The sequence below is a fragment of the Rhinolophus ferrumequinum genome, chromosome 21 (genome assembly GCF_004115265.2).
Source record: "Rhinolophus ferrumequinum isolate MPI-CBG mRhiFer1 chromosome 21, mRhiFer1_v1.p, whole genome shotgun sequence".
NCBI classification, from domain to species: domain Eukaryota; kingdom Metazoa; phylum Chordata; class Mammalia; order Chiroptera; family Rhinolophidae; genus Rhinolophus; species Rhinolophus ferrumequinum.
In genome coordinates, this window is record NC_046304.1 from 18,307,064 (window position 1) to 18,332,582 (window position 25,519).

The following is a 25,519-nucleotide window of genomic DNA, read 5'->3' on the forward strand; positions in this document are numbered from 1 at the left end:
AGGCGGGGTCAGGATAAGGGAGAAGGAGAGGGAATCGGAAAGCACAATCAGTAACCACAAGATTGCCATTGGGATACAAAAGTCAGTTTTGAGAATGTAATCAATAATGTTGTAAAGATTCTGTAGGGTACCCAATGGGCTTGTCTTATTAGGGAGACCACCTCAGGGACGATGTAGATGCCTGATCACTGCAGTGTACACCTGAAGCTGAAGTTGAACAATAATGAATGTCAACTATAATTTTATATGTATATATATATATATATATAGTTACAAGAAGTTGAATACAGCATTAGGAATAGAGACAGTGGAAATGTAATGGCTGCATGCGACGTCAGAGGGGTAGTTGATGGGAGGAGAGGGGTTATCACTGTGTGAGGGATATAAATGATAAATGTCTAACTATTACATTGTTTTGTACACCTGAAACTAATAAAGAAAAATATATTACTGTGTTTCCTCGAAAATAAGACCTAACCAGAAAATAAGCCCTAACATGATTTTTCAGGATGACGTCCTCTGAACATAAGCCCTAATGTGTCTTTTGGAGCAAAAATTAATATAAAACCCGGTCTTATTTTCGGGGAAATACGGTAGCTATTATAATTACAGCAATAGTTTAAAACATTAATCTACCACGTATAGGAACCTCCTATCTCTCCATTATAACTTCCCACACTGACTGTAGATAAAATATGGTATAAAATGAATTTCAAAGGAATGTGCAGATTCAATTTTTTAATTTTAATTTTTTAACATATTATGAAAAGTAATAGCTACATAACGGAACATTCGGAAAGTAGAGAAAAGAAAAAAAGCACCCATAATTTCACCAAACTTATGCTATGTTTCCTTGTATTTTTTCTTTATGCAGATTCCATTTTATAAAAATATGCTTGAAATAAGTAAACTCAATTATTCTCTTTTCACAGGGGTTTGATATTATGGCATTGTTATTTTCAAATACATGGCAAATCCCAAATATGTTTTACACAAGACTATTTTTAAAAATCAAGTGAAAGAAAAGGTATACATTCTACTGTTATATTTCCATACTTATTAAAATTTTATATTTTTACAAGATTACGATCCTAGTGTACAAAGAATTTAATAGCATTTTTCTCTTTATATCAAGCCTTTGTCCATACTACTACATACTACTTATGCAACATTCATAGTAACTGGTGCATCTGAGAGCAAGGCTGTTTCCTAAACTTCTTTATACAACTGTATATAAAGAAAGGAAGGCAGGCTAAGATGTGATAAGTCAGAAACTCAAAGTGAGCGCATTTGGTTTGCCTGAAATTATAATGTAGAAAATGCAGAAAGAGAAGTTAGAACTCAGTAATTTCTTACCTTCCAACTAAATGTCTAAATCAGCAAAAGAATATAAAGCATTATCAATATAATCCTAAATGCTATATACAATTACCATTGCAAAAACTTATTTGTCATGATGTATTATTATTGGGGTTTTAGCTCTCAAAATTGGATAAACACATTCTCCCTCCAAAGGGATCTTTCTTTAAAATTTAGCAAGGAAATGTAAATCTTCAACATCTAGAACAGGTCATAGTCTGGTCATGGTTGTCTGGATTCAGTGACATTTTCTATTGGAAATAGGCTTTTACCTTTTAATTATGCTATTGTGTTGACATTCATTGATTTCAGAGTACAAACCCTTTCTTTTAAGTTTCGTTTCTTTTAACATTGTCCTGCTGGAGAAATTCAAGCCACATTTAAAAAATTATAAAATATAACATACATTGAGGAAACAATCCATGTGTCCATTCTGAATGAATATATAAGCAAAATGTGGTATATACATAAATGGAATATTATTCAGCATTAAAGAGGAAGGAAATTCGGATATATACCACAACATGGATGAACCTTGAAGATATTATGCTAAATGAAATAAGCCAGACACAAAAGGACAAATATTGTATGATTCTACTTCTATAAAGTATCAAAAAGACAGCATATAGAATAGTGGGTACCAGGGGACTGGAGAAAGGGAGGTGAAGGGAGTTATTGTTTAATGGGCACAGACTTTCAGTTTGGGATGATGAGAAACTTACGGAGGTGGACAGTGGTGATCGTTGCACAACAATGTGAATATACTTACTGCTACTGAACTGTATACTTAGAAATGGCTAAAATGGTAAATTTTACGTAATTTTTTGTAAATTAAATTGTCCCAATATAACATGAACTGAAAAATGTGTATTATACATACATACATACATATTCAATTTAAGAAATAATTATAAAGTAAATATGTATATAATCGCCACCGAGGTAAAAAAATAAAATATTAGAAGGTACCCGTACCCCTAATCATCACAACCCTTTTTTTCCTTACTGAGTAACCACTATCCTGATTCTAACATTTGCTTTTAAAAATCTGGCTGTGATGTGATAATGCAGGATAAGTTAAATCAACATTACAAAACGCAAGAATATTTCTTCAAATTCCGGTATTTTACATAAATGCAGAAAAAAAAAAAACTTAACTTTTAAAGTGCTCTTTTCCTCTTGAAACTCTTCATATTCTAAAATCTATCTTGGTTTCACAGTTGACCTTACCTGCAGTTAAAAAAAACAACTAATTCTGTGTAAATTTTAGATTTTCATTCCTCCCGCTCTCCATTGCCTCCAACTACAAAGAAACAATGATTTAAACCCTTTGTGCCCTTTTAGAAAATTACACAGATACCCCATTGTGGAACCCTATAATCCCTCCCTGGAAAGGAAGAGATTAGCATATGAATACAAAGCAAAATGAATCCAGAATACAAAATGATCTGCAGATTTGTGAAGTTCCTGTATTCTTAAAAATGTATTTATTTACTTCCTCTTTTTTGTATTGCCCCTTTAGTGGTCTCAGGGTTAAGGAATTGCGCTTCCCCTCCGGTTACCCGGAAAAGGATTTTTAAAAAAAAGCCAACAGAGTCTACGAGGTGCAAAACCAACAGATGGCTCCCAAAGCCAGTAGAATCGCCCGTAGAATCTGCCGACATTCGACATGAGCTTGTTTGTGGGCGAGGAGTGTAGAAAGTGCTGTTCGCAGACTGCATGGTGAAGGAGAGAAAGCGACAGAAGAGAGAGCCATAGTGCTGACGTTGAAGGCCCAGCCCTGTGAGGTTGCACAGGGTAAGTGGCGTTGGCCAGGAGGCTGTGGCGAAGGGGGAGGACAGAGGATTTGGGCTAAGGGCGGGGCCTGCGGCGCAGCGTGCCTCTCGATTGCTGGAGCACGCCTGCCAATCTCGCAGAATCGCTCGGTTAACCAGTGCGCAGGCGAGACGCGCTCAGATATACTGAGTGAGCCCGAAGAAGCAGTCTCAGATCCTGACGGTGCAGCAGCCCGCAGCCTCAGCCAGGGAGTCCCAGCCGCTTTCAATGGAGGAGAAGCCCGGCCAGCTACAGCCTCAGCACCATCACAACCACCACCATCCACACCATCACCCCCAGCAGCAGCAGCAGCAGTCGCATCACCACCACCATTATTATTTCTACAACCACAGCCACAACCACCATCACCACCACCATCACCAGCAGCCTCACCAATACCTACAGCATGGAGCCGATGGCAGCCCCAAGGCCCAGTCAAAGCCGCTGAAACATGAGCAGAAACACGCCCTCCAGCAGCACCAGGAAACGCCGAAGAAGAAAACAGGTCTGGGAGGGAGGACGAGTGGGGGAAGGGGAGTCAGGGTGGGGGGTAGGGGCGATGGGGGTGGGGCTGGATCCGGAAAGCGCGGACCGGGTCGGGGTGCTGCGAGTGTCAGTGTGTAGTGCGAGTCTGGGGAAGCCCCCTTTCATTCTCCCAAATCTCGGGCTGGGCCGCGGGGTTTGCAGCGCCCTCCTTCCTCTCAGCATGGGAGAGGCCCAACCAGGCCAGTGTGACCTTCCCGGCCCCCGCCGGGGCTGGAGGAAGACCCTGAGGGTCGGCCTTGGAAGTCTAACGTTGTTATTCTTTTCCCGTTTACCTTCTTGCGGCCCTGGGGGGACCTTAATTTGGGGGCCCTTAGTTGGGGTGAACCTAGCCCCCCAAATCCTTCAGGGTGTAACTCAGAAAGGCCTAGCGAATCCCGACTCTGGTGGTGTCGCGAGACCCTTTTGCAGGCGGCGAGGAGAGGATAGGTGGGCAGAGTTGAGAAGTGTCCTCACCGCCACCTCAAGCCCACCTGTGGCCTTGGGGTTCCCGTCTGGGGGGGCGGTTGGGACCCCTAGTCTCTCGGGTCATTTCCATCCCTAGACGCCCCTTTTGGGCACCGGACCCCGTGGCTCCTCCCGAGGCCGGCTCTCCGGGCCCGCTCCCCCCAGAGCCGGCGCGGCTGGAATGTTCTCTCCTCCTCGCGGGGCCGCTTCCTGTCCGCCATGTTGGAAGCCGATTCCTGTCACCGACTCCGGCGCACTGAGCAGCGGAGGGGGAAGGGTGTCGAGGGGCACCCGGCGCGGCGGAGCCGAGAGCTCAGGATCCCCACCGGCAGTCGCCTTGCCCCCCTGCACTGCGGGGGCGCTGCTGGCTCGTGGCCCCCCTCCCCCAGTCGCCGGCTGGGTTGTGTAACCCGGTGGCTGCCGCGCGGCCCCGGGCGGGTCCCTGGGGTGAGGGGCGGGGGCGGTTGAGGTGGGGGAGGGAAGCGGCCACGAGGGGAGCGGCCTGCGCTGGGCCCCGCGCGCCGGCCGTCGCGTTTCCCGCTCCCGGGTGAGGCGGGAGGCGCGGGCGGCCGGGGCGCGGGTCTCCAGGCAGAGCGGAGGGAGAAGGAGGCCGCGGATCGCGGGCAGGGTCCTCGGCGCCCCTCGGGGGCAGGAGGGCTGGGGGTGGGGGGGGCACATTTTGGGTAGAGGCGGTGCCTGAAGGCCGGGTGGGGTACCCAGCGGGAACCCGGCTCCCGGGTCACGAGTTTCTCTGCCACAGGAACCTCATCTTCTGCCAGGTTCGCTCACGACTCCGGCTCTCAGGCTTTCACTTGGGCCCTTTCCTTCTAGCAGTTCGTTTTTACAAGAAAAGCTTGTTCTATCTCCCTCTACTTCCCCCACCCCCAACATTTACCTTCAGGGCATGGGTAGTATTTTTGAGGCGAGCGATTCGAAAAATGATTGGATGGGGTACGTACGGGGCGAGTTTTTTTGACCCCTATTTCTTGTCCTTAAGGGTGAACCGAGATGGCTCATCCGTGAGGTTGGTTCACTACCATCTTGCCTCGGATAAGGGAGGTTTGTTTCCATTTTGAAAGGAACGGTGTTTTCCCCTTTTCAAACCTTTACTGATCCCAAAACTCTTGTTTTTTTAACAATCGTTAAATTGAGGGTAAAAGTCGTTTTAGAAAATATTTGAGAAGAAATGAACTTAAAAGTTTATAAGCATGGGAATTTTTAAAAATAGGGGTTCTTTATACATTGAAGAGAAATGAAGGGAATGGTAAGAAAATGAATCTTAAACCTAGCCTATCAAATGTGATACAAGCTGTTACTGAGAGCGGGAGAAACACTGCTTTTCTGTTGCAGACTTAATGTGATTTGAAGACTGAAATTGAAATGTCAGGCCTTCCGTTTTTGAAGGTGGTAGGGGTAGGGACTGATGGTGTGCAGTAGAAATGAATATATAGATGTGTTGAGTGCTTAATCCTAAGGATTTGGAACAGTTTAAAAACTACAACACTAGATCTTTTTAACGTTTCATCTTTTTCAATTTAAAGGTGAGAAAATGTTCCCTTATGGTTGCTTGGAATATAAGGCAGTATTACTGCTCAGATTGGAAAATTTTATTTTGTTGGTCACGTATTAATACATACCGTCAGGACTCCTCTCTACATATAGAAGCAGATCGTGAACCGTTCAAGGTGGCATCCTTCAAACTGGGCTTAGCAATTTTGAGAAACATAAACAATTTGGGATGAGCAGGTTTTCATGTGCGGCCTAGTCACATTACTGTTGCTTCAGCATGCATAATGCTAATTTACTAAGAAAACCGGTTTTTTGAAATATATCCAGTATGTTCAGGTGGGCTTTTTTGACCCATTACCCACAAACCTATAAAGAGGAAGATTTTCTTTATCCAGAAGAGGGCGCAAGAGAGGGTTAAATGTGCTCAATAATTTCAGTTTCTAATCCAAAAGCAAGATTTATCAGGACTCAAGTTTTGTTGGGTCCATTTGAAGTAGGGTTAGATGCTTTAGCATGGCGGCCCTAAATAATAAAAGCACTAGGAGTCCTTTGATTTCTCGCAATAATTCTATAGAGTTTACATTTTTCTTAAAATACCTGAGTTTTAAAAAGAAAATGCCTCTCTGGCAGACTTTGCATACCAACAAGGTTACCATGGGAAAGAATTTTATACAGAGAAATTTTGTGATTAAAACTTGGGAGTGGAAAAATAGTGGCTTCTGAGCTGTTTTTAAATTGTTTGGTGATTTCTGATATCAGAGCCACTAAATATTAGTAATCTTAGGAAAAATTATTCTAGCTCACTTGAAAGTCTTGGTTTTGGTCCAGCTTAGCTTAGACATTGGATTTTTTTGGTGTTTAAGACTGCTTACCTGGAAAGTTGACGGATAGTCCCAAGGGTATAAACCTTTGTTTAGCCTGTTAGCAGTGTTAAATGGTATATGTAGTTCTTCTCTTGGAATCTAGAGTTGTACACGGGTAAATTTGTATCTTTTAAAATAGTTGAGAGCCTCTATATTAGAACTTTCTGCTTTTCTAAAGAAAAAAGAAAAACATTGTAGAAAACATCCTAAGCAGTGATCTTTACTGTTTCACAGTTTGAATTTTCCCACCAAAAGTTTGACTTGATTGGCTGTCATATAGCCTTTTCAGCAGCCAAAGAATGAAATGTAACTCTATAGAAGTTAAAAACTTTTACAAAATATATTCTTTCATGGTACAAGTTTTGTGACACTGTATTTTAGGAATGATTGCTTATGCCCTAAGTATGTTTCCTTGGATTATTTACTGAAAGGCAATACAGTAGAAGAGAATGCCTTTATTTGCTCATTTTTAATGTTCCCACCTTTTCTCTGATGTAGAATGAGAGACTCAAAATTATAGAAGTCTTGTTGGGAATCTTACCAGACTATGTTCTATTCCACACCAAGTTCTTTAAAACAGTGGTTCAAACTTTTTTTTTTTTTTTAATTTATTTTTAATTTATTGGGGGTGACAATTGTTAGTAGAATTACATAGATTTCAGTTGTGCAATTCTGTATCACATCATCCATAAATCACACTGTGTGTTCACCACCCAGAGTCAGCTCCCCTTCCATCACCGTACATTTGATCCCCCTCACCCTCATCCCCCACCCCCCAACCCCCTTACGCTCTGGTAACCACCAATTTACGTTCCCCAGATTAATTTTCAAACCCCGTGGCCATCCTGTGGTCACCGACTGCCCTCCAATCCCCTCACCCTCCCCCCCACCCCCCACCCCCAGTGGTTCAAACTTTTTAAAAATTCTTTTTTAAAGTTTATTGGGGTGATTAAAATTCTTAGTATTCCTTATACTCTTAAAATATGCAAAGTGCTTTTAATGTGGGTTATATCTATTGATATTTACCATATTGGAAATTAAAACAAAGTTTCCAAACAAGAATATACAAACTCATGTACCTTTCAACCTTCACAGGCTAAAGACCCAAGAGAATGAATGAAAGTGACAAAGTCAAATTACTTGGTATTCCTATCGAATGCCCCCCTTGCCCCTGAAAAGCTTCCTTGAGAGAGAGACCTATTGTGTATTAATGAGTTGACCTCGAGATATTTTGGGAACATTTCATAAAAAAGGAGATAACAAGTATCACTATTTTACTAATAAGGAAATGGGAAAGGTTGTTGACTCAATTGAAATCACCTATAGTAATAAATTGTTTATGGCAATTGAAAGTCTTAAACTTGAATAGTATAACAGTTTTTAAAATTAGTTACCTTTCATTATAGTTTTGTTAGTAAATATTTTCTTACTGCATCATTTAGGTTGGCAGGATGATGTAGTGATAGGAACCCATGTTCCAGGCAGACTGGAGTTCAGATTTCCAGTTCGTCAACTTCGTGACTTGGGCAAGTTACTTAATTTCTCTGAGAGTCTGTTTACCTAAATGTGAAATGAAGAAAATAATATCTTATGAGTTAGAAACATTGGGACATAGGTGTTTTGGTTTTATACCACTAACAATATGATCTAATGTCTGGGGAATGTCAAAATGAATTTAACTAATTTAGAAAAAGTTCACAGGTGTTAGATTTTTTGTTTGATAGAATGCAATAGAACTGCTATGGTCATCACAAGCTATTTATGGTTTCATAGAAGTGGAGTCCTTAATTTCCCTGTAATACTTAAATTTTATCAATATAACTTGATTTTACCCAGAGGGTAGCTCTGCTCTTTATTGTAAAGGAAATTTTCTAACGGCCTTTTGAGAATGATGGGAAGGTTGATTCTGTTAGATGAGAGGCATGCTCCTTAAGGGGTCATGTTCTTGCTGATCTTGGACTTTGATTTGAATCCCTGCTTAGTTCTGTCTCTTGCGTGGTGGACTTCCTACTCTGTAAAATGGGGTTGACAAAAAGTCTTCTGATGAACTGTGAAATAATAACATACAAAGCTAAGGCTCATAGCATAGTGTCTAGCACACAGTAAATATTCCTTAAATATTAGGTACTACTGTAATTTTCATATTGTAATTTTTTTTAAAGACTTTTTTTTTTCCCTCCCTAGGCTATGGTGAACTAAATGGTAATGCTGGAGAAAGAGAAGTACCTTTAAAGAACCTCAGTTCTGATGAAGCTACCAACCCTATTTCCAGGGTCCTCAATGGCAACCAACAAGTTGTAGACACTAATCTGAAGCAGACTGTAAAGACCAGCACCTTTGGGAAAGCAGGAATTAAAACTAGGAATTTCATTCAGAAAAACAGTATGGACAAAAAGAATGGAAAATCTTATGAAAATAAATCTGGAGAGAACCAGTCTGTAGATAAGAGTGATGCGGTAGCAATTCCAAATGGTGTAACAAATAATTCTGGCTATATTACTAATGGTTATATGGGCAAAGGAGCAGATAATGATGGAAGTGGATCTGAGAGCGGATATACCACTCCTAAAAAAAGGAAAGCTAGGCGCAATAGTGCCAAGGGATGTGAAAACCTTAACTTAGTGCAGGACAAAATAATGCAAGAGACCAGTGTCCCAACCTTAAAACAGGGACTTGAAACTTTCAAGCCTGACTACAATGAACAAAAGGGAAATCGAGTGGATGGTTCGAAGCCCATTTGGAAGTATGAAACTGGGCCTGGAGGAACAAGTCGAGGAAAACCTGCTGTGGGTGATATGCTGCGGAAAAGCTCTGATATTAAACCTGGTGTGAGCAGCAAAAAATTTGATGATCGGCCCAAAGGAAAACATGCTTCTGCTGTTGCCTCCAAAGAGGACTCGTGGACCCTATTTAAACCACCCCCAGTTTTTCCAGTGGACAATAGCAGTGCTAAAATAGTTCCTAAAATAAGTTATGCAAGCAAAGTTAAGGAAAACCTCAACAAAAGTGTACAGAACTCTTCTGTGTCACCATCTTCATCTTCGTCATCTTCATCATCTACTGGGGAAACTCAGACCCAGTCTTCAAGTCGGTTATCACAGGTCCCTATGTCAGCGCTGAAATCTGTTACTTCAGCCAACTTTTCTAATGGGCCTGTTTTAGCAGGGACTGATGCAAGTGTATATTCTCCAGGGGGTCAGCCACTGCTAACCACTGCTGCTAATACGCTAACTCCCATCTCTTCTGGGACTGATTCAGTTCTCCAGGACATGAGTCTGACTTCAGCAGCTGTTGAACAAATTAAGTCTAGCCTTTTTATCTACCCATCAAATATGCAAACTGTGCTGTTGAGCACAGCACAAGTGGATCTACCCTCTCAGACAGATCAGCAAAACCTGGGGGATATCTTCCAGAATCAGTGGGGTTTATCATTTATAAATGAGCCCAGTGCTGGCCCTGAGACTGTTATTGGGAAGTCATCAGATCATAAAGTGATGGAGGTGACATTTCAAGGGGAATATCCTGCCACTTTGGTTTCACAGGGTGCTGAAATAATCCCCTCAGGAACTGAGCATCCTGTGTTTCCCAAGGCTTATGAGCTGGAAAAACGGACTAGTCCTCAAGTTCTGGGTAGCATTCTAAAATCGGGGACGACTAATGAGAGTGGAGCCTTATCTTTGGAACCTGGTCATATAGGTGACCTGCAAAAAGCAGACACCAGTAGTCAAGGTGCTTTAGTGTTTCTCTCAAAGGACTACGAGATAGAAAATCAAAATCCTCTGGCATCTCCTACGAACACTTTGTTAGGCTCCGCCAAAGAACAGAGATACCAGAGAGGCCTAGAAAGGAATGATAGCTGGGGTTCTTTTGACCTGAGGGCTGCTATTGTATATCACACTAAAGGTAACTCATTTGTTTCCTATGCAAACATTCTTATTTTTTATACATTTATTAGCTGTTGTATTAATGGTGAATTTTGGAAATTACTATGAGATTCTTTAAGAATTTCAGAGCTTAGTTAAGAATAATGTGAATAAGCAGCTGATAAACTAATCAGGGTCTTTGCAAGTAGTATGGTTCAAGTTTAGGAATGTTCACTTTTCCAATTTAAACATTTCTTTTTATATAGACACGTATTATTGACCCCCTGCCTGGTTCCAAGAATAAAGGGGGTGGGGGTGAAGGGGTGCCTAAAGGGATGATGTTATATTTTCTCTTGAACACTCTTAAAAATTCTTTTTAAAATTTTTCTTTGAACAGATGTTCCCGCTCTTTTGCTTTTTTATATCATGCTTCTTTTTTAGTGAGCTCCCTTAATAATTCTAATTTGCTTAAAATGCGTAGGAGCAGTGTTTTTGAGGAGTCCAAAAAGATGGAGTGTCAAACTGTTTTTTTTTTTCCTTTTATAAGAAGGAATAATAGGTGCCGAATGGTAACTAGAAAATAGTTCAGACAAACTGCAATGGCAAGCACAATTAGCATTGTAGGGACCAAGCTCTTGCGAGGCTGTACTTCTCATAGCCCCAAAGCCCATGTTAAAAAGAAACCAGATGTGTTTCGAGTTCCATGCTAATAACTTTCTTAAAATATGGTTTGTTTCCTAAAGAAAAATTTCCTGTATGGCATAAACTGATTTAAATCCGTAAAGCTAATAATGAGGTTAATGAGTGATGTTTACAACCTCCATGCTTTTGAGAACAGTGGTTTTCAGTCTTCACCTTCATGCCCCCAACCCCCTCCTGCACACCCCCATGCACACACCTAGTATGTGCTGCACATTCCCTTTTTAAAATGTTTTCAATTTTTAGAAAATTATTTTCCAATTACTATTAATTATTAACATACAATATTATATTAGTTTCATGTACATTCCCATTTTAACAGTGGCTGATTTAGGCAGTCACTTGCAGCTGCAGGGTAGGGGCAACATATAATCAGTTATACAGTGGGTTTGAGGTAATTACTGTCTTGAAGAATCACTGCCTCAGATATCAGTAACCAAGTTAGTTATGTGACTTCTAAGCAAATTACCTATTCTGCATACCTTATCTGCAAACTGTAAGACAGTTAGTGAAATAAATAGATGTCCTTTTTCTATTTTTCTTCCTTTAAAACATGAGAGTAAGTAGAATTGCCTTTTGGGAGTTTAGGAATAGAAATCTTGGCAGATAAAATTATTCACTATTCTCCAGCACTGGTCTTTGGAAGTAAATATGAGTTAACCAGGAGCTAGCTGGATGTTTTTAGGAAAGTTAGGGCAAAAAAAAAAAAAAAAAGCTTAGTTTAAGACACATGGTTAATTATGAGTTAAATTCTGCCGGGGGAGTTGGGTGTGTTTTTGGTGTTATTTTCTGTGCCATCTGCCCTTTAGAGACCATTAATTGTAAAATCTTTACCAAAGTATTTTGTACTGGTGGTAATTGTGTGAGGTTGAGAAGATATTTGCTTGTTAGGTTCTCCCACATCTCGCAAAAGATTCTGGGACAGGTTGTTCCATTAGGTGGTTGGTTGGTGGTTTTGTGTGTAATTTTTATTATGGAGAACTGCAGGCCTTTTAAAATGGGAGTATTAACTTCTAAGTATTCCGTATGCATTTTCCCTATGGATAGGCTAAATATGACATCAGTGGTATTTATTTAGATAAACTAAACTACATGGATGCAGTTTTACTTAGTTTTGCTGGTGTTACTGAAAAATTCGCTTTACTAAAGTGTGTCAGTTTAAGTTTTGTAGTTGGATGTTATTGAGATTAAATTGGTATAGATTGTTCACACCCCCCACCCCCAGAATAACATAATTAAATCAGTTCTATTAGGTCCCAGAGTGGCAGGTTCTTTGAATTCCTGCCAAGTGTAGATTGGTTCATTAGGTCTCTAATTTCTCTTTGAATTTGTTTTGAATCACAACCTTTTTGAAGATCTGCAGATCTTTTTCATAAGTGAAGGCCTGCATTTTGTTGTTGTTGTTATTTTGTTTTTTAAGTTTTCTGAAACTGAAAGAAGTAATAATCACTTGGGCATGTTTGGAATGTCCTTTAAAAGAGCATCTGTATTATTTTCTTGGACCTTTAATGCAGTCTTTAAGTGTTCAAAAGTAATCTATTACTAAGTGATTTGAAGTTAGGCTTAGAAATTCTATGCATACCTCCTAACTTCACAAATAAGCCCATCAACAACTTTATTTGGAAATAGGTAAGAGGGTGCTTTATGTTCAGTAGGAATGGTGCATCTTTTATATTAAACAATTGCAGACTTGGAAGTACTGCAGATTTTTAATAATTGAGGATATGAAATGAAGGTACATCGAGGTGTAAAAAGGGTTCAGTGGGAATTCTGCTTCTTGGAATTTTTTAGTTTTTGATATATATTATGCGACTAACTTAAGAAATAAGACTGCTAATCTTTGTGTTATCTAGGGGCATGTAGTAACATTAAATAGCAGTACCACGATTTGAGGTGAGAGGTAGGTCTTCTTATTTATCTAAAGTGACACTTAAGAGGCAAAACTTTAATAAAAGTGATAATCTTTTTTAATTGATTAGGAAGTAATTTAAGTATACATAAAATCCATTTTATATGATAATACAATGAACCACAATGTATCCAGCATCTAGCTTGGACATTTAAAAAGCATTGTCATTCTTGTTTCACCTATCCACCTTCACACTTTTTTCCCCCCCAAGTTGTTGTCCTTTCAATCTTAGTTGTGGAAGGTGCGGTTCAGCTTTAAGTTGTTGTCCTTTCAGTCTTAGTTGTGGAGGGCGCAGCTCAACTCCAGGTCCAGTTGCTGTTGCTAGTTGCAGGGGGCGCAGCCGACCATCCCTTGCGGGATTCGAGGAATCGAACTGGCAGCCTTGTGGTTGAGAGCCCACTGGCCCATGTGGGACTCGAACCGGCAGCCTTCGGAGTTAGAAGCATTGAGCTCTAACCGCCTGAGCCACCAGGCCGGCCCCCCACCTTCACACTTTTTTTTTGGTAGGAGTTTTTAAAAGCAAATTCAGGTATAACATTTTACTAGATGATACTTTGAGTATGTTAGAGGGATAACTTTTAATGCACATACCCAGGACATAAAAACTGTTGCCTCCTTTAAAGTAGTTACTCAGAATTCTTAGTTTAGTGGAACTCTTTGATTTGTTACAGGCTTATAGCATTAGATTCTAACTTTCTGAGGTGAATCTTTGGTTTTGAAATGTTTTAAGTCATTTGAAGCCACGTCTGTTGAAATAAGGTAAATTGGTGTGAGTTGTGTGTTTGGTCAGTGTTAATTTAAACCAGGTTGATTTATCTTGCCTGGCTAACATTGCACTGAAGGATATCAAGCATTCAAAATGCTGACATTTTGGAATACTCATTAAAGGTAATTTGATATGGTAAATTTTACCCAGCAAATAGTGATTCAAGGGGGATGAATAGAATAAGATTTAATCCTTGATGGTTGGGGTGAGTGAACATGAAAGCTGTCTAGCATAAAATATCCCTGAGGCAACTCTAGGGTATTGCATGAAATTTTAAGCATTTGTTTCTCTATTGCCTCCTCTGTTGGCAGGTTATTGGCATAAGTGATTTGATTCACTAGATCAGGGTTGGGCCCTGGAATTAAAAAATAATAATAATAACTCACTAAATGGTTCTAATTGTCATCTAGGACTGGGAACTCTGGGTCTAGAGAACTTTCCTCAGCTTAATCTTCTTTTCCCTTTTCTCTGTACTACTAAGGAGTTGTGCTATAATTTGTGTGTGTGTTTTCCTTTCCCTTATGATGTAGCTACCATAGGCAAACTACTTTGTTTAGTTAGGGAAGACTTACTTTGACAGGTGAGCCTTTTCCTTTAAAGAACTGTATCAAGTAGAGGAGAAAACAATATACAAGTTTATAAGGTAAAATTTTAAATGTCATAAGGAAGGATACAAATAACTAGGAGATTTCAGTGGGGAAAGAATTTAATGGAGTAAAAATAGGGAGTAAGTGCACAGTATGTTTTCATGGGAAAAGGCAGCCTTGAAACTGGGTGTTGATGGATAGGGGACATTTTTGACTTACAGTAATGTAGAGAAGAGGAAGATAAAGAATAGAAAAGTTGGAGAATCATGAGTAAATGTGAATATTGGAAGAGATCCTCTTTGGATGTGCTGAGGGGGATGTAAAAGAGAAGGAAGATAAGTTGCTGCCAGATCTTGGAGGTTTTTAATTTCAGTCTGGAGGCAGGGGGAGTCATTGAATATCAGGGAGCTAGGCTGGTGGAATGGAAGTAATTTAAACTAACAGAAGATAGGGGTTTTAATGCTGCTCTTCCCAATTCTTGTGTACTTGGGCAAATCATTTATCATTTTTAAGCCTGGCTTTCCTGATTTTATAAAATAAGTATATCAGCCTTTGTTTTGTCCTATCAGATTGTAGTCAAGTGCTTTTAAAAATGAGTTGGCATTAAGCAACTGGCTTGTGGATCTGTGTTACCAATTTGTAGGTAGATTGGAAGCCATTTTTCTGATGATTAGAAATGGAAGATCATTTAGACTCTTGGAATAGTTCAGGCAGAGAAATAACCAAGATTTTCCCCTTTGTATTTGCAGTCATGTGAATGTATTTATTTTTTTAGGTTGGGTAAGGGCTCAAGAGAACTGATAAATATTTCAGGATATGAAGAGACAAGTGTTCACAGAAGAACCTGAATATTAAATTTTCTCCTTTTAACAATGCTTAATAAGTATTTTCACCTTCATTTTATTACAATTGCTCCATGATTTCTTCACAGCTGTCTTTCTAATAATCTTATTCATAGTAATAATAATCTAATAATCTGATAATCTTATTAATCTGCCTGCAGATTTGACTTTGGTTTCAGCCCTAGTTCAATTTACTAGATTTGGGAAAGATACTTTTTTTTTTCCTCTATGAGATTATAGGAATGTATGTAACAAGTAATTCTTATGACAGAAGATCCTTTTTTCCCCAGTGACTCGCCATTTTAACATCCATACAGGGTGTTTGATTTCTCATTAAGTCTGCTTTAGGAGTGCAATAATAATGAATTTACTTCGCTATTAGTCTAAAAGGTAGCTTGTAAGGAATTTATAGAAGCTAAAATTTAATCCTCAAATTTCATTAGCGTAAGTCCTGAGGGTGAGAGAAGTAACCACCCATACTATAAAACAGAAATTGTCTATTTATTAAAAGTAAACGGGATTAGAGCAGTAGAATTATAGCAGTAGAAATGAGCAAAAAAACACAAACTCTTGGGCTCTGAGTTCCTATTGTGTGTATTAAGAGGTGGTCCAGACATTTCTGTTTAGTCTGCTTTTGTGTAGCTCCAAATTGGGAATATAGGATTGAAATTGATATACTGAAGAGTTTGTTAAGCATTTACTGAAAAGGCAGTCATTTCTAACTACCTTAATGAAATTTGCTAAAAACATGTTGCATTTCTCTATGGTATAGTCAAAATGAAGTGGTTGAAAAAAAGGAAATCAGAATAGCAAAACACGGTGAAGCCAGTAATCATCAAAAGATGGGCAAATCTGGATTAGGAGGAGGAAAAAACAATTTAAATTTGTGTTACCACCCCTGCTGAGTTTTACAAAATTTGATGTAAAATGGCTTAATAAAGGGTTGGAAGACATGATTAGCGGAAAATTGATCTGGGGATTCTCGATTGTGGGAGTCAGCTTGTTTGGCCTTGCATTTGTTGTGTTTTCTTTTTGTGGGGGGAGTAGAGGACGCCATTATGTGTTTTTTAAATGTATTTATTCCACCAAGCACTGTGCGAAGCATTGGTGATGAGTAGATGAAAAGAGGGTTCATGTCATTAAACAACTCTAACAGGGAAATACAGATGGAAAGAAATATATTAGTGGCTTATTTATTGTATAAGGAGAGTCAGAATATTTTAGGTAGAGGAAATGGAATGTTTGAAGATTGCCAATTCAATTTGTTTCAAGGAAGGTAAAAGGTACAAGGTTAAAAATCTTTAACTTAGTCATCTAGTTTATTGATATACCAACCACTGTGTCAAATGCTAGAAATAAATTTTATGCAATATGAACACAAATCCAGTCTCCCTGTAGCCAGTGAGAATCTACTGAAATGTTTTGAACATTGTGGTCACTTTCAAATTTATATTTTAAAGGAAGAGAATGATAGCCATGGTGTACAAGACAGGAAGTGAGGCTCGATTGATGGCAGAAGAGGCCAGTTAAAAGACAGCTGCAGAAATGTTCATAAGATACCACTCCATAGACCAGGGCAGTGGTACTGGGCTAGAGAAAAAGGGATAAGTGACTAAAAAGTTACAAGTGTCTTAACTTTGGGTAACAAACACTCTCTGTCTAAATTCTCTAGTTTGCATTTCTTTAATTCTACCCATTCTCCTACTTTCTACATTTCTAGTATAATAGCCTTTCTGGTATCGTTCTCTTTTCCTCAAATGTTCATGTTCCTTCAGTCCCCTTTTTATGATATTCTAACTCCTCTGGGTAATCTCATCTAATTCTATCACTGTATTAAATTTACCACTTCTTCATCTGCTGTTACTGAGTTCAGACCACACATTTTCAGTATCACCACTCCAGTTATACATACATAAAACTGAATTCATTGTTTTCCAAAACCTGCTCTTTGCTGCCTTCCTTTCTTGGTGGGAATTAACATATAACCCTTATCGTTAGGTTATATATGTCCTGTCTCCAACATCTCCATTTTTTTATTTTCCATCTAATACAACTGTCCTAACTACTTCTGCAGTAACGTTTACTGGGCTCTTTGTATTGTCATTGCATCCATTTTCTTCAGTTGCCTCAAGGACTCATTACTAATTAGTGCAATAACCTTAGATTTCTTCAGTGGTTTCCCTTTGCCTATATGATTAAATAATAAACTTCTTCATAGATACCTTTGTGCTCTGTTCTCTCTTTAGAAAAGTTGCCTTACTCTACTAAGCTCACAGAGGCAGAGTCTTCCTGTTTTTGCTTCATCCCTAGCCCCTAAATAATACTTTTTAATCCGCTGGGAATTAAGAATTTGCAGGTAATTGGACATTTACTGCAAGAAGCATTATGATAGGGAGCTATGTAAAAAATAATCTTTTAAAAATTGAATATTCAACTTCATTTGATTAGAGGCATAACTAAATATTTGAAAATTTTGATACAGTAAAATTTCAAATTTGGATGGTGGTCTAAATTACAGAATTTTAACCAAATTGTCTACTTTAGTATAGCTTAAGAACAGAAACCTTTATTTATGTTAGCAGGCTTAGCCCTGTGGCCATTTCTCAATAATTATTTGCATAATTGGACGCTATGATCTGTCTTTAAAAAGAACTGGGAGGTTAAAGACTGTGTGTGTAGAAGAGGGAGGTAGTAAAAGGAAGTAAAAGGAAAAATTAATTACTGTGTTATGATTTTGTATAGTTAAATGTTCCTTCTGTAGCCTTTATATTCTTCATCTGTTCAGCTTCTCTTGTGATAGTTAAAATTATACAAAGTAACTCATTTCATGTTTAGTATCTGAATTGAAACTTTGTAGCCTAAAAGAGGAAAAAATGTAATTCTCTACTTTCCTAAGTGTTCTCTAGCCTAGGTTCTGTTAGTCTCAGTAGGGTTGTTCAAACGTGGCATATAATCATGCAAACAATAGTTGATTAATTTTCCTTCTGATTTTAACTTTGTTTCATGGAAACTTGAATTCTAATCAAGGAACTTAAGTAGCTACTAGTTATAAAAGTAATTATTAAGTAACAGGAAGGAAAATTGCATTCCCGTTGTACTACACAGATAATGCTGATTTATTTCTTATGTAGAAGCTAGGCTGGCCAATGGCTAATTTTTTAGCTTGGTCATACTTCCCTTTTCCCTCAAAAGTCATGATCAGATTTTCTACTTCAGAGCCCATGTTTGAGGATAATAAAACTTTCTTACCAGAAATCATTTAAAATCTATAATAGTAGAGTAAAACCTAAAGGTGAAATGTTCTAGTTTGAGCTAAAGAAATGTCTACAATCCATTAAAGAAAATGGGTGTGTGCAAATTCAGTTGACCCTTGAATAACATGAATTTGAACTACATGGGACCATTTATGTGGATTTTTTTCAATAAATACTGTACTGTTTTTCATCCACAGTTGGGAGTCTATGGATGTGGAGGGCTGACAGTGTACATTGACGTGAGCCATTTTATATAGGGGACTTGAGCATCCATGGATTTTGGTATCCGCGGGGTGTCCTAGAACCGATCCCCTGCAGATACCGAGGAACAATTTAAGTTTTGGAGGAGTCAAAAGTTATACTCAGATTTTTGACTTCACAGGGGGACTGGCGCCCCTAACCCCCACGTTGTTCCAAGGGTCAACTGTAGATACTTTTGTCTTTATCCTAAAGTAGTTTGGTTGCTTTTGTGACTCTTGAGTATAGTTCCCCCCACCTCCACCCCAGCAAAAGGGGCAGGGATTAGTTGGGGTTTGCTGTGAGGAAGAGGAAAGGAAATGTTACAGCATAGGCAGGCTAAAATGAAAAGTTTGATTGTTACTTTTTTTCTCAACATACAACTAAGTATAGATTTATCTTTGCATTAAGTAAACTTAAAATGATGAGAATCAAGCAATCTGTACAGAACTCGGGTATTTGTTGCAAAATGTGAGATTTCTATACTTTCAGTAAAAGAAAAAAATGTTGGTTGTGTTGGATTAATTTTTTACAGTCACGTCAACCAAGGAAATGCTTATCTTTGAATTTCTTAAAATAAGCTATTCTGAGATACAGAAATTTGTGGGATAACAGCTCTAATGATCAACTATTTCTAACTGTCTGAAACTAGCGGAATTAGAAATTATTTTGGAGTGATTAAATATGAGTGCCTTCATTAGAATTCCCTTTCTGGTGTGTCTTCCTTTTTTCCAGATTAAATTGGTTGCAATTCTCTCTCCTTCTCAGACCCCGTAGGAGAGGGGAATTTTCCTGCCAGTCTGTGGTGGGCATCTATCTGCCCAGCAGTTTAAAGGCCATAGCATCCAACCAAGCTCCTGGGTGGACCAAGTGGCAACCAGTGTATTATTTCCCAGTCTTGGTTTAATCAGAATTGCTGTGATACTTTTAGTGGGATTTTATCTGGATAATTACTTTGATCATTTTGAATAATTAACCTATCGCTCCAAATATCCAATTCTTACAAATTTTCAAAAAATCTTAGCAGTTTTTTAGAAAGTGACTTTGATGGGGGTGGGGGAAATTGGGCAGGGAGAGTGATTTTAATCTTAGATCTATACACCTGTTTTAGCCTCGGGGAGGGATTATGTTATACCTTAAAACTATAACCCATGTCCAGATATATCCTATCTTAATGAGCTCCAGCTTTCTTTTAATATAATTGGTTGCTGATAAATACAGAAAACAATTACACAGCATCCAGTTATATAGAATAGTCAGCTTTTTGTCTTTTCCAACTGGTAGTTGTATGGCTACGGGAAGAGCACTTACTTACTTTCAGTGTTACTTATAGCTCATTCCTATTACTAAGTAGTTTTTGTTTATATTAATATCCTCATAGAATATTTCCTTTCGTGGTCCAATTCTTAGGTACTTGTGGTATAATAGTCATCTACTGTCTTATTCATCAAGACTTTAAATATCCCCTCTGAAGCTTTCTAGTGTGCTTCCAGGTAGTTTTTCTTGTTTCCTTTCTGTATGTCACTATCGTTTGGTCATGTACATATTCCCTTACTGTAAGACACCAAAGTAAGCACATTATGGATAATCACATTTGGGTGTAATTGGAGAAAATGAGGAATTGTGTGTTATTGATGGATATGGATAAGCATAAGAGTAGGTATGGTTTGAAGAACAGAACCATTTGCCTGTTGCAGAGTTAAGTAAAATTTTAATAAGGCATTTTAAACATCAAGCTTAATCATATTTGATGAATGCTTCATTCAGCAGACTTAGGTACCTTGTTGAGGGTTGGTGGGTTGCCCCAAATATACTTGATTTTTTAAAATAACAATGAGCTATTTGTTAGAGATGATATAGAGAAATATTTTATGAATAGCATCCTTCAGAATATCTGTGCTGGTTGTGTAGACAAAATTGTTCTCTTGGCAATTAGATTTCAGATAATTGACTTTCTGTCATCAACACTTAAGGCAATCTGAATTATAGGAAAATAAGAATTGTTTTGTCTGAGCTTCATAGAATTGTGCTCTTTCAACCCTGCCTTCAGCCCAGCAATAACCAGTACCAGGTTTTTTTAGACTTAAAATGAAAAGTTTTAAAATTTGCTCTACAAAACTTAGTGTATAAAGTCATTCTGTTTTTTTTTCCTTTGCAGAAATGGAATCTGTTTGGAACTTGCAGAAGCAAGGTAAGAAGAGTTACCTGAAATGTTAGTGCTAATTACTACGCGTTGTTTTGGGGTGGCCAGAATATGAGTAGTGGCCTACCAAATAAATAGAGTTTGTATTTTGTGTTATTTAATAACTGCAATCAAAAGGCACTAGCTGCTGTACCAGGACTGCTTAAGGATGGGGTAACACTGTAAGTGAAAACAATATGAAAATATTCATCTGCTAGACGAAGAACATGAAATTTTTCTTTTGCCCCGATGATGAAAGTAAAGCAGACCATAAGTATTTTCTTAAGCCAGGAAACCAACATGAATAAGTGTTTCCATGTATGGCCAGTCTTTATCTGTATTTGTGTGACCAGAGGTAGCCTAAGAAGTGAAATTCATAGCTGAAAAAAATTACCTGTTTTAGAAACCTAATTTGGGCTGTATATTCTCTGAAAAGATGGTTAGAAATCTAAAGAATAGCAAATTAGCTTCCTTCACACACACACACACACACACACACACCCAATAAATAAGATGTGACTAGCAGGAGGACAGAGGGACTGGATAATCCACATCTGGATTATTTAGATTTTTCAAAAAATTGAAACTGGTTACGCTAATTACTGTGTGCCTTCTTTCTAAATACGGTAAAATATGGTAGTTGTGAAATACCTGAAATGAAGTGAGAGATTTTGTTTGGAGAACTGATCACACTAATAGATTTGGGCTTTCAGAACCCTGCAACTGAATTGTATCTCACTCCTTATCTACTTTGCTAGTTAATATTCAGTGGATTTTAGATGAATGTGAAATTCGTAAAATTTCAGAACTTAAAGGATGTTACAAATTCTCTTCAGTTAGTAAACTGAGGCCCAGAGAGATTACTATATAAGCTAGAAAGTGGCAGGACTAGAATGTAGGTTTTCCTGGTTTCCCAACATTGCTCTTTCTTCCAACACACTCTTATTCTAGGGCCAGGTCTTTTTTTGTCTAACACAGTGGTGATCTGAAGATACCTAGCAAGCTCTTAAATTATTTTGAGTTGCTCTGTGTGTCTTTAAAAGTAGGCCTCCGTTTTTATTGTAAAATGGCTATTAACTATTAAGAATGAGCATTATCTTCATGGCAGGTTGCTAGTGGATGGCCCTTGGAGTGCTAGAAAGGATATTATGTATCTCTGGACTGAGTTAGATTGATTCTTAGGCTTAGGTGAGCTTGAGTTTCTCAGTATTATTTTCAGGTGTTTATACTTTTCTGTTAGGTAACAAGTTTTTTTGGTTTCCTATTTTTTATTAAAGCATGTATGCTTTTAAAAGTCCTTGTGATAGGTAGAAGTAGTATGCAAAAAAAAAAAAAAACCACCATTGCTACTTGAGAAGAGGGTAGCATACAGCTAAATAGTAGGAATTTAGAATAACACTGGGGTCTTTGCCCAGAAATACTGTTTTATACTTCGAACGCAGGAGAACCACAGGCTTTTGCTATTTCTGAGAATAAAAGCTGGTGGTGCTATGGGAAATTAGGAAGAAGGAGGAAATAAGTCATGATTAGGGCTGAACTAGTAGTATGGCCAAATTAACTTAACCTGAAGTTTTTGGTGCTAGGTGTTACTTGAACAATTCCTTACTAGGCAATCCACACTGGTTAAAATAAAATTTGACTTCATTTTGCTGAGAAGAACAAATAAATCCAGGTATTTATTTTAATATTGGATTATGATGACTTAAGCTTTTTTCTTTATCTGCTTTTTTCAAGTGTACTACTTTTATAATAAAGAGAAACACTTAAAGAAAACCCTTGTTAACTGAACTCAACTCTAATCGGTGGGAGTTAAGGCCCTCATTGGCTGTTGCTGGGAATCCATTGGGATGCTGGACTGTTGGGTTGAGAAAAAGTGGATCACACATGTGTTAATACAGAGAGGAAATGGTCTTTAAATTGTATTTTCATTAAAAAGGGGGTTAGTTTTAAATGATGGTTGTTTGGAATTTATTATTAGAATGTGGACATTTGGGGATTCCAGATCTTATTGTTATTTATGTATTTATTTTTTAACCTTTCCTCCAGATCCCAAAAGGATAATCACTTACAATGAAGCCATGGATAGTCCAGATCAATGAAGGACCAGACTGCCTATTTGTAACCTTTCTGCAGCATTAGAGCCACCGTTCATGGGGGACACAAGGCTTTTATGCTCCTAGATCTCTTCAACGCAGCAGAGGAACCATAAGTAGAATCACAGGATAATATATATACATATATATATATATATATACATATATATATATAGTTATTTAAAAAAAGGCAACTGAAAGTAATTAGACTTCTTAAGGAATCAAATTTATTTCAAGAGACTACACATGGTTATTTAATCTCCGGTACTGAATAGTTTTTTTTTTTTTCCTTTTGTTAATTTTTGTTTTTAAGTGTGAATGCAAGTGGTTAATGAATATAGACTTGTTAACAAGCGTGGTTCTAAAGTTCTGCTGTCATCAACTTGGGCAACAAATGACCCACTGGAAAGGCAAATCCACTTAAAAGATCTCTGTATCTTGTTCTGTGACTAATGTGATACACTAATCACGGGGAACCCAGAATGATTCAACATTTTCCCCCATTCCTCCCTTGATCTTTTGGTTATCCTTTGAGCCCTGCGAGAATGCTGGATAAATGCTTTGAAGTTTGCAGGGGTGTATTTTTTTAGCGAATATGATTTGCATGTCTTGCCAGGAGTTAAGAAGCCTCTGTGGGGTATTGGGGAAATGTTCTCTTTATTTTTTCTGGGGTGGGGATGGGGAGGGCATTGAAGTTCTACAATTCTGGAATAGCTGGTGGTACATAATTCACTTGGGTTTGGTTACATATTGGACTTTAACAAGTGAAGAATTCATGAGAGTCATTTTTTTAAAAGTTACAGAACAAATAATTGGCTTTAGAAATTTAATATGGAAAAATATTCCTATGCCCATATTTTAATGTAATTGTATAAGTGGGAGCAAAAATATATTCTGCTTTTCAACTGTAGGTGCTCCAGACTTGCTCTGTCACTAACACTAAATGTGCTGTTTTCCTTGTTTTTCATCAAACATCTAAAGAGAAACTTCTGTACCTTTCTGTAAATTATTTTAATTTTTCAGAATTGCCTAAAAGGGGAAGAAAAAAAGTCCATGAAAACTATAAAACTTTTCATGTTTTTAACCAGTGAGGAGATAATAAACCCTGCCTATAGAGGGTGTGTTTTCATGCAAACTATACTTCTGAGCTTATTAGCTTCTAATTATATCTTAATAAATATATTTTATTACTAGAGCAAAATGGGTTTTTTAAGGAAAATAATGTGAAATTCTGGAAATTTTCTTTTGGGCAGAGAAGAGCATTAGCCCTGTCTTATCATCACATTGCCATCCTGTTGCACTGCAGCTTGTATATAGCATGCTAAAATAAGCTTTTTGTGTGTGTGGAGAATTGAAGGGTCCAATTTATGGTTGGGTGATGTTAGTGGCATTAAAACAAGTTCTCTGGCCTCACGTAGCATCACATACACACACACACACACACACGGAGAGAAGAAATTAGTATATCCATGTATGTCAAATACAGGTTAAAATAGCAGGGCATTTATATAGAGAAGTGTAGTCTTCTAATAAAAGTAGACTGGATCCCCTGGGGTATTTGGGGAGAAAGTAGCTACTTTTGCTCAACCCCTTTGCTTAAGAAATACCCAGTTTTGAGCGACTGTAGTATGGATGAATTTTCTTGTTTTGTTGACTATTTAAGGCTTTTAACAAGTAGTTTGTGAAAGAAGCTGTTGGATTCAACATAGAATAGAGAAAATTATCTTTATAGTCTGGATTTCTGCCCTGCTTAGATTTTAAAAGTATAAGCATGGATTGCCAATTCCACTTGATGTAAACAAAACTTTATACACCATATATATGCGTGTGTATGTATATATATATATATATAGATATATATATATATACATACACACGCATATATATATATATATATAAATATAAATAACTTATTGTATCAGTCCAGGTTCAGAAACTTGTGGTAGGCCAGTTCCAGATAGTTTCATTTCACCTGTAAACTGTATCACTTTTACTGATAATTGTAATTTTCCAATGTATAATATGTTTACAGATGTGCCCTGCATTTAGTCTGCCTTGTTCCTATTTTGATTTTTGTTGAGTCTCCTGCCTGCTTGCCAAAAGCTAGGATGCTTCAGGCCCGTGTACAATTAAAAGTAGAGGCATCCTTGAGCTTTAAAGCATTGAACAAACTGGAAAATGCAACATACCACATACTGAAGTGAAAGAAGTCTGTGTTTTTGTGTTACTTTTTTTAAATAAAAATTTTCAAAAAGTTGAAAAAAAGATACAAGGTTGATTAAAGGGAAAAAAAAAGGCTCCAGTTTGTTTTATAGGTTTTAAAGTTCTGCTGTGTGTTCAATTGCCTTGTGTAACCACTTGTCGCCTTAGGGCCAGATTCCACCCCCACTCCCAAGCCCCACTACTTTTTTTAAATGTCAAATTTGTTTGCCTGGAATTTTAAATCTCTTCTGTCTCACAACTCACAAGAAACTTTCTGGGTTTGTGACATACAGAGGTTGAATGAATATATATTTAAAAAGAAAGAAAAAGAAAGAAAGAAAGAAAGAAA

General features: G+C 38.0%; 1 protein-coding gene across 1 annotated transcript; it reads left to right on the forward strand.

Annotated features, from left to right (window-relative positions):
• The first annotated feature begins 3,279 nt into the window (after positions 1-3,279).
• On the forward strand, positions 3,280-24,163 carry NUFIP2 (nuclear FMR1 interacting protein 2). Its single transcript, XM_033090656.1, has 4 exons — positions 3,280-3,679; positions 8,721-10,439; positions 20,852-20,884; positions 22,922-24,163. Exons 1-4 carry the CDS (start codon positions 3,403-3,405, stop codon positions 22,972-22,974), a joined length of 2,082 nt encoding a protein of 693 aa, XP_032946547.1. The 5' UTR covers positions 3,280-3,402; the 3' UTR covers positions 22,975-24,163.
• Positions 24,164-25,519: the final 1,356 nt, after the last annotated feature.

What these genes read in the sequence shown, in the direction of transcription:
- NUFIP2 (XM_033090656.1), top strand. Translation starts at nt 3,403, where the DNA reads ATGGAGGAGAAGCCCGGCCAGCTACAGCCTCAGCACCATCACAACCAC. An exon ending in AACGCCGAAGAAGAAAACAG is followed by an intron (nt 3,680 to 8,720) that starts GTCTGGGAGGGA and finishes TTCCCTCCCTAG; the next exon opens with GCTATGGTGAACTAAATGGT. An exon ending in TTGGAACTTGCAGAAGCAAG is followed by an intron (nt 20,885 to 22,921) that starts GTAAGAAGAGTT and finishes CCTTTCCTCCAG; the next exon opens with ATCCCAAAAGGATAATCACT.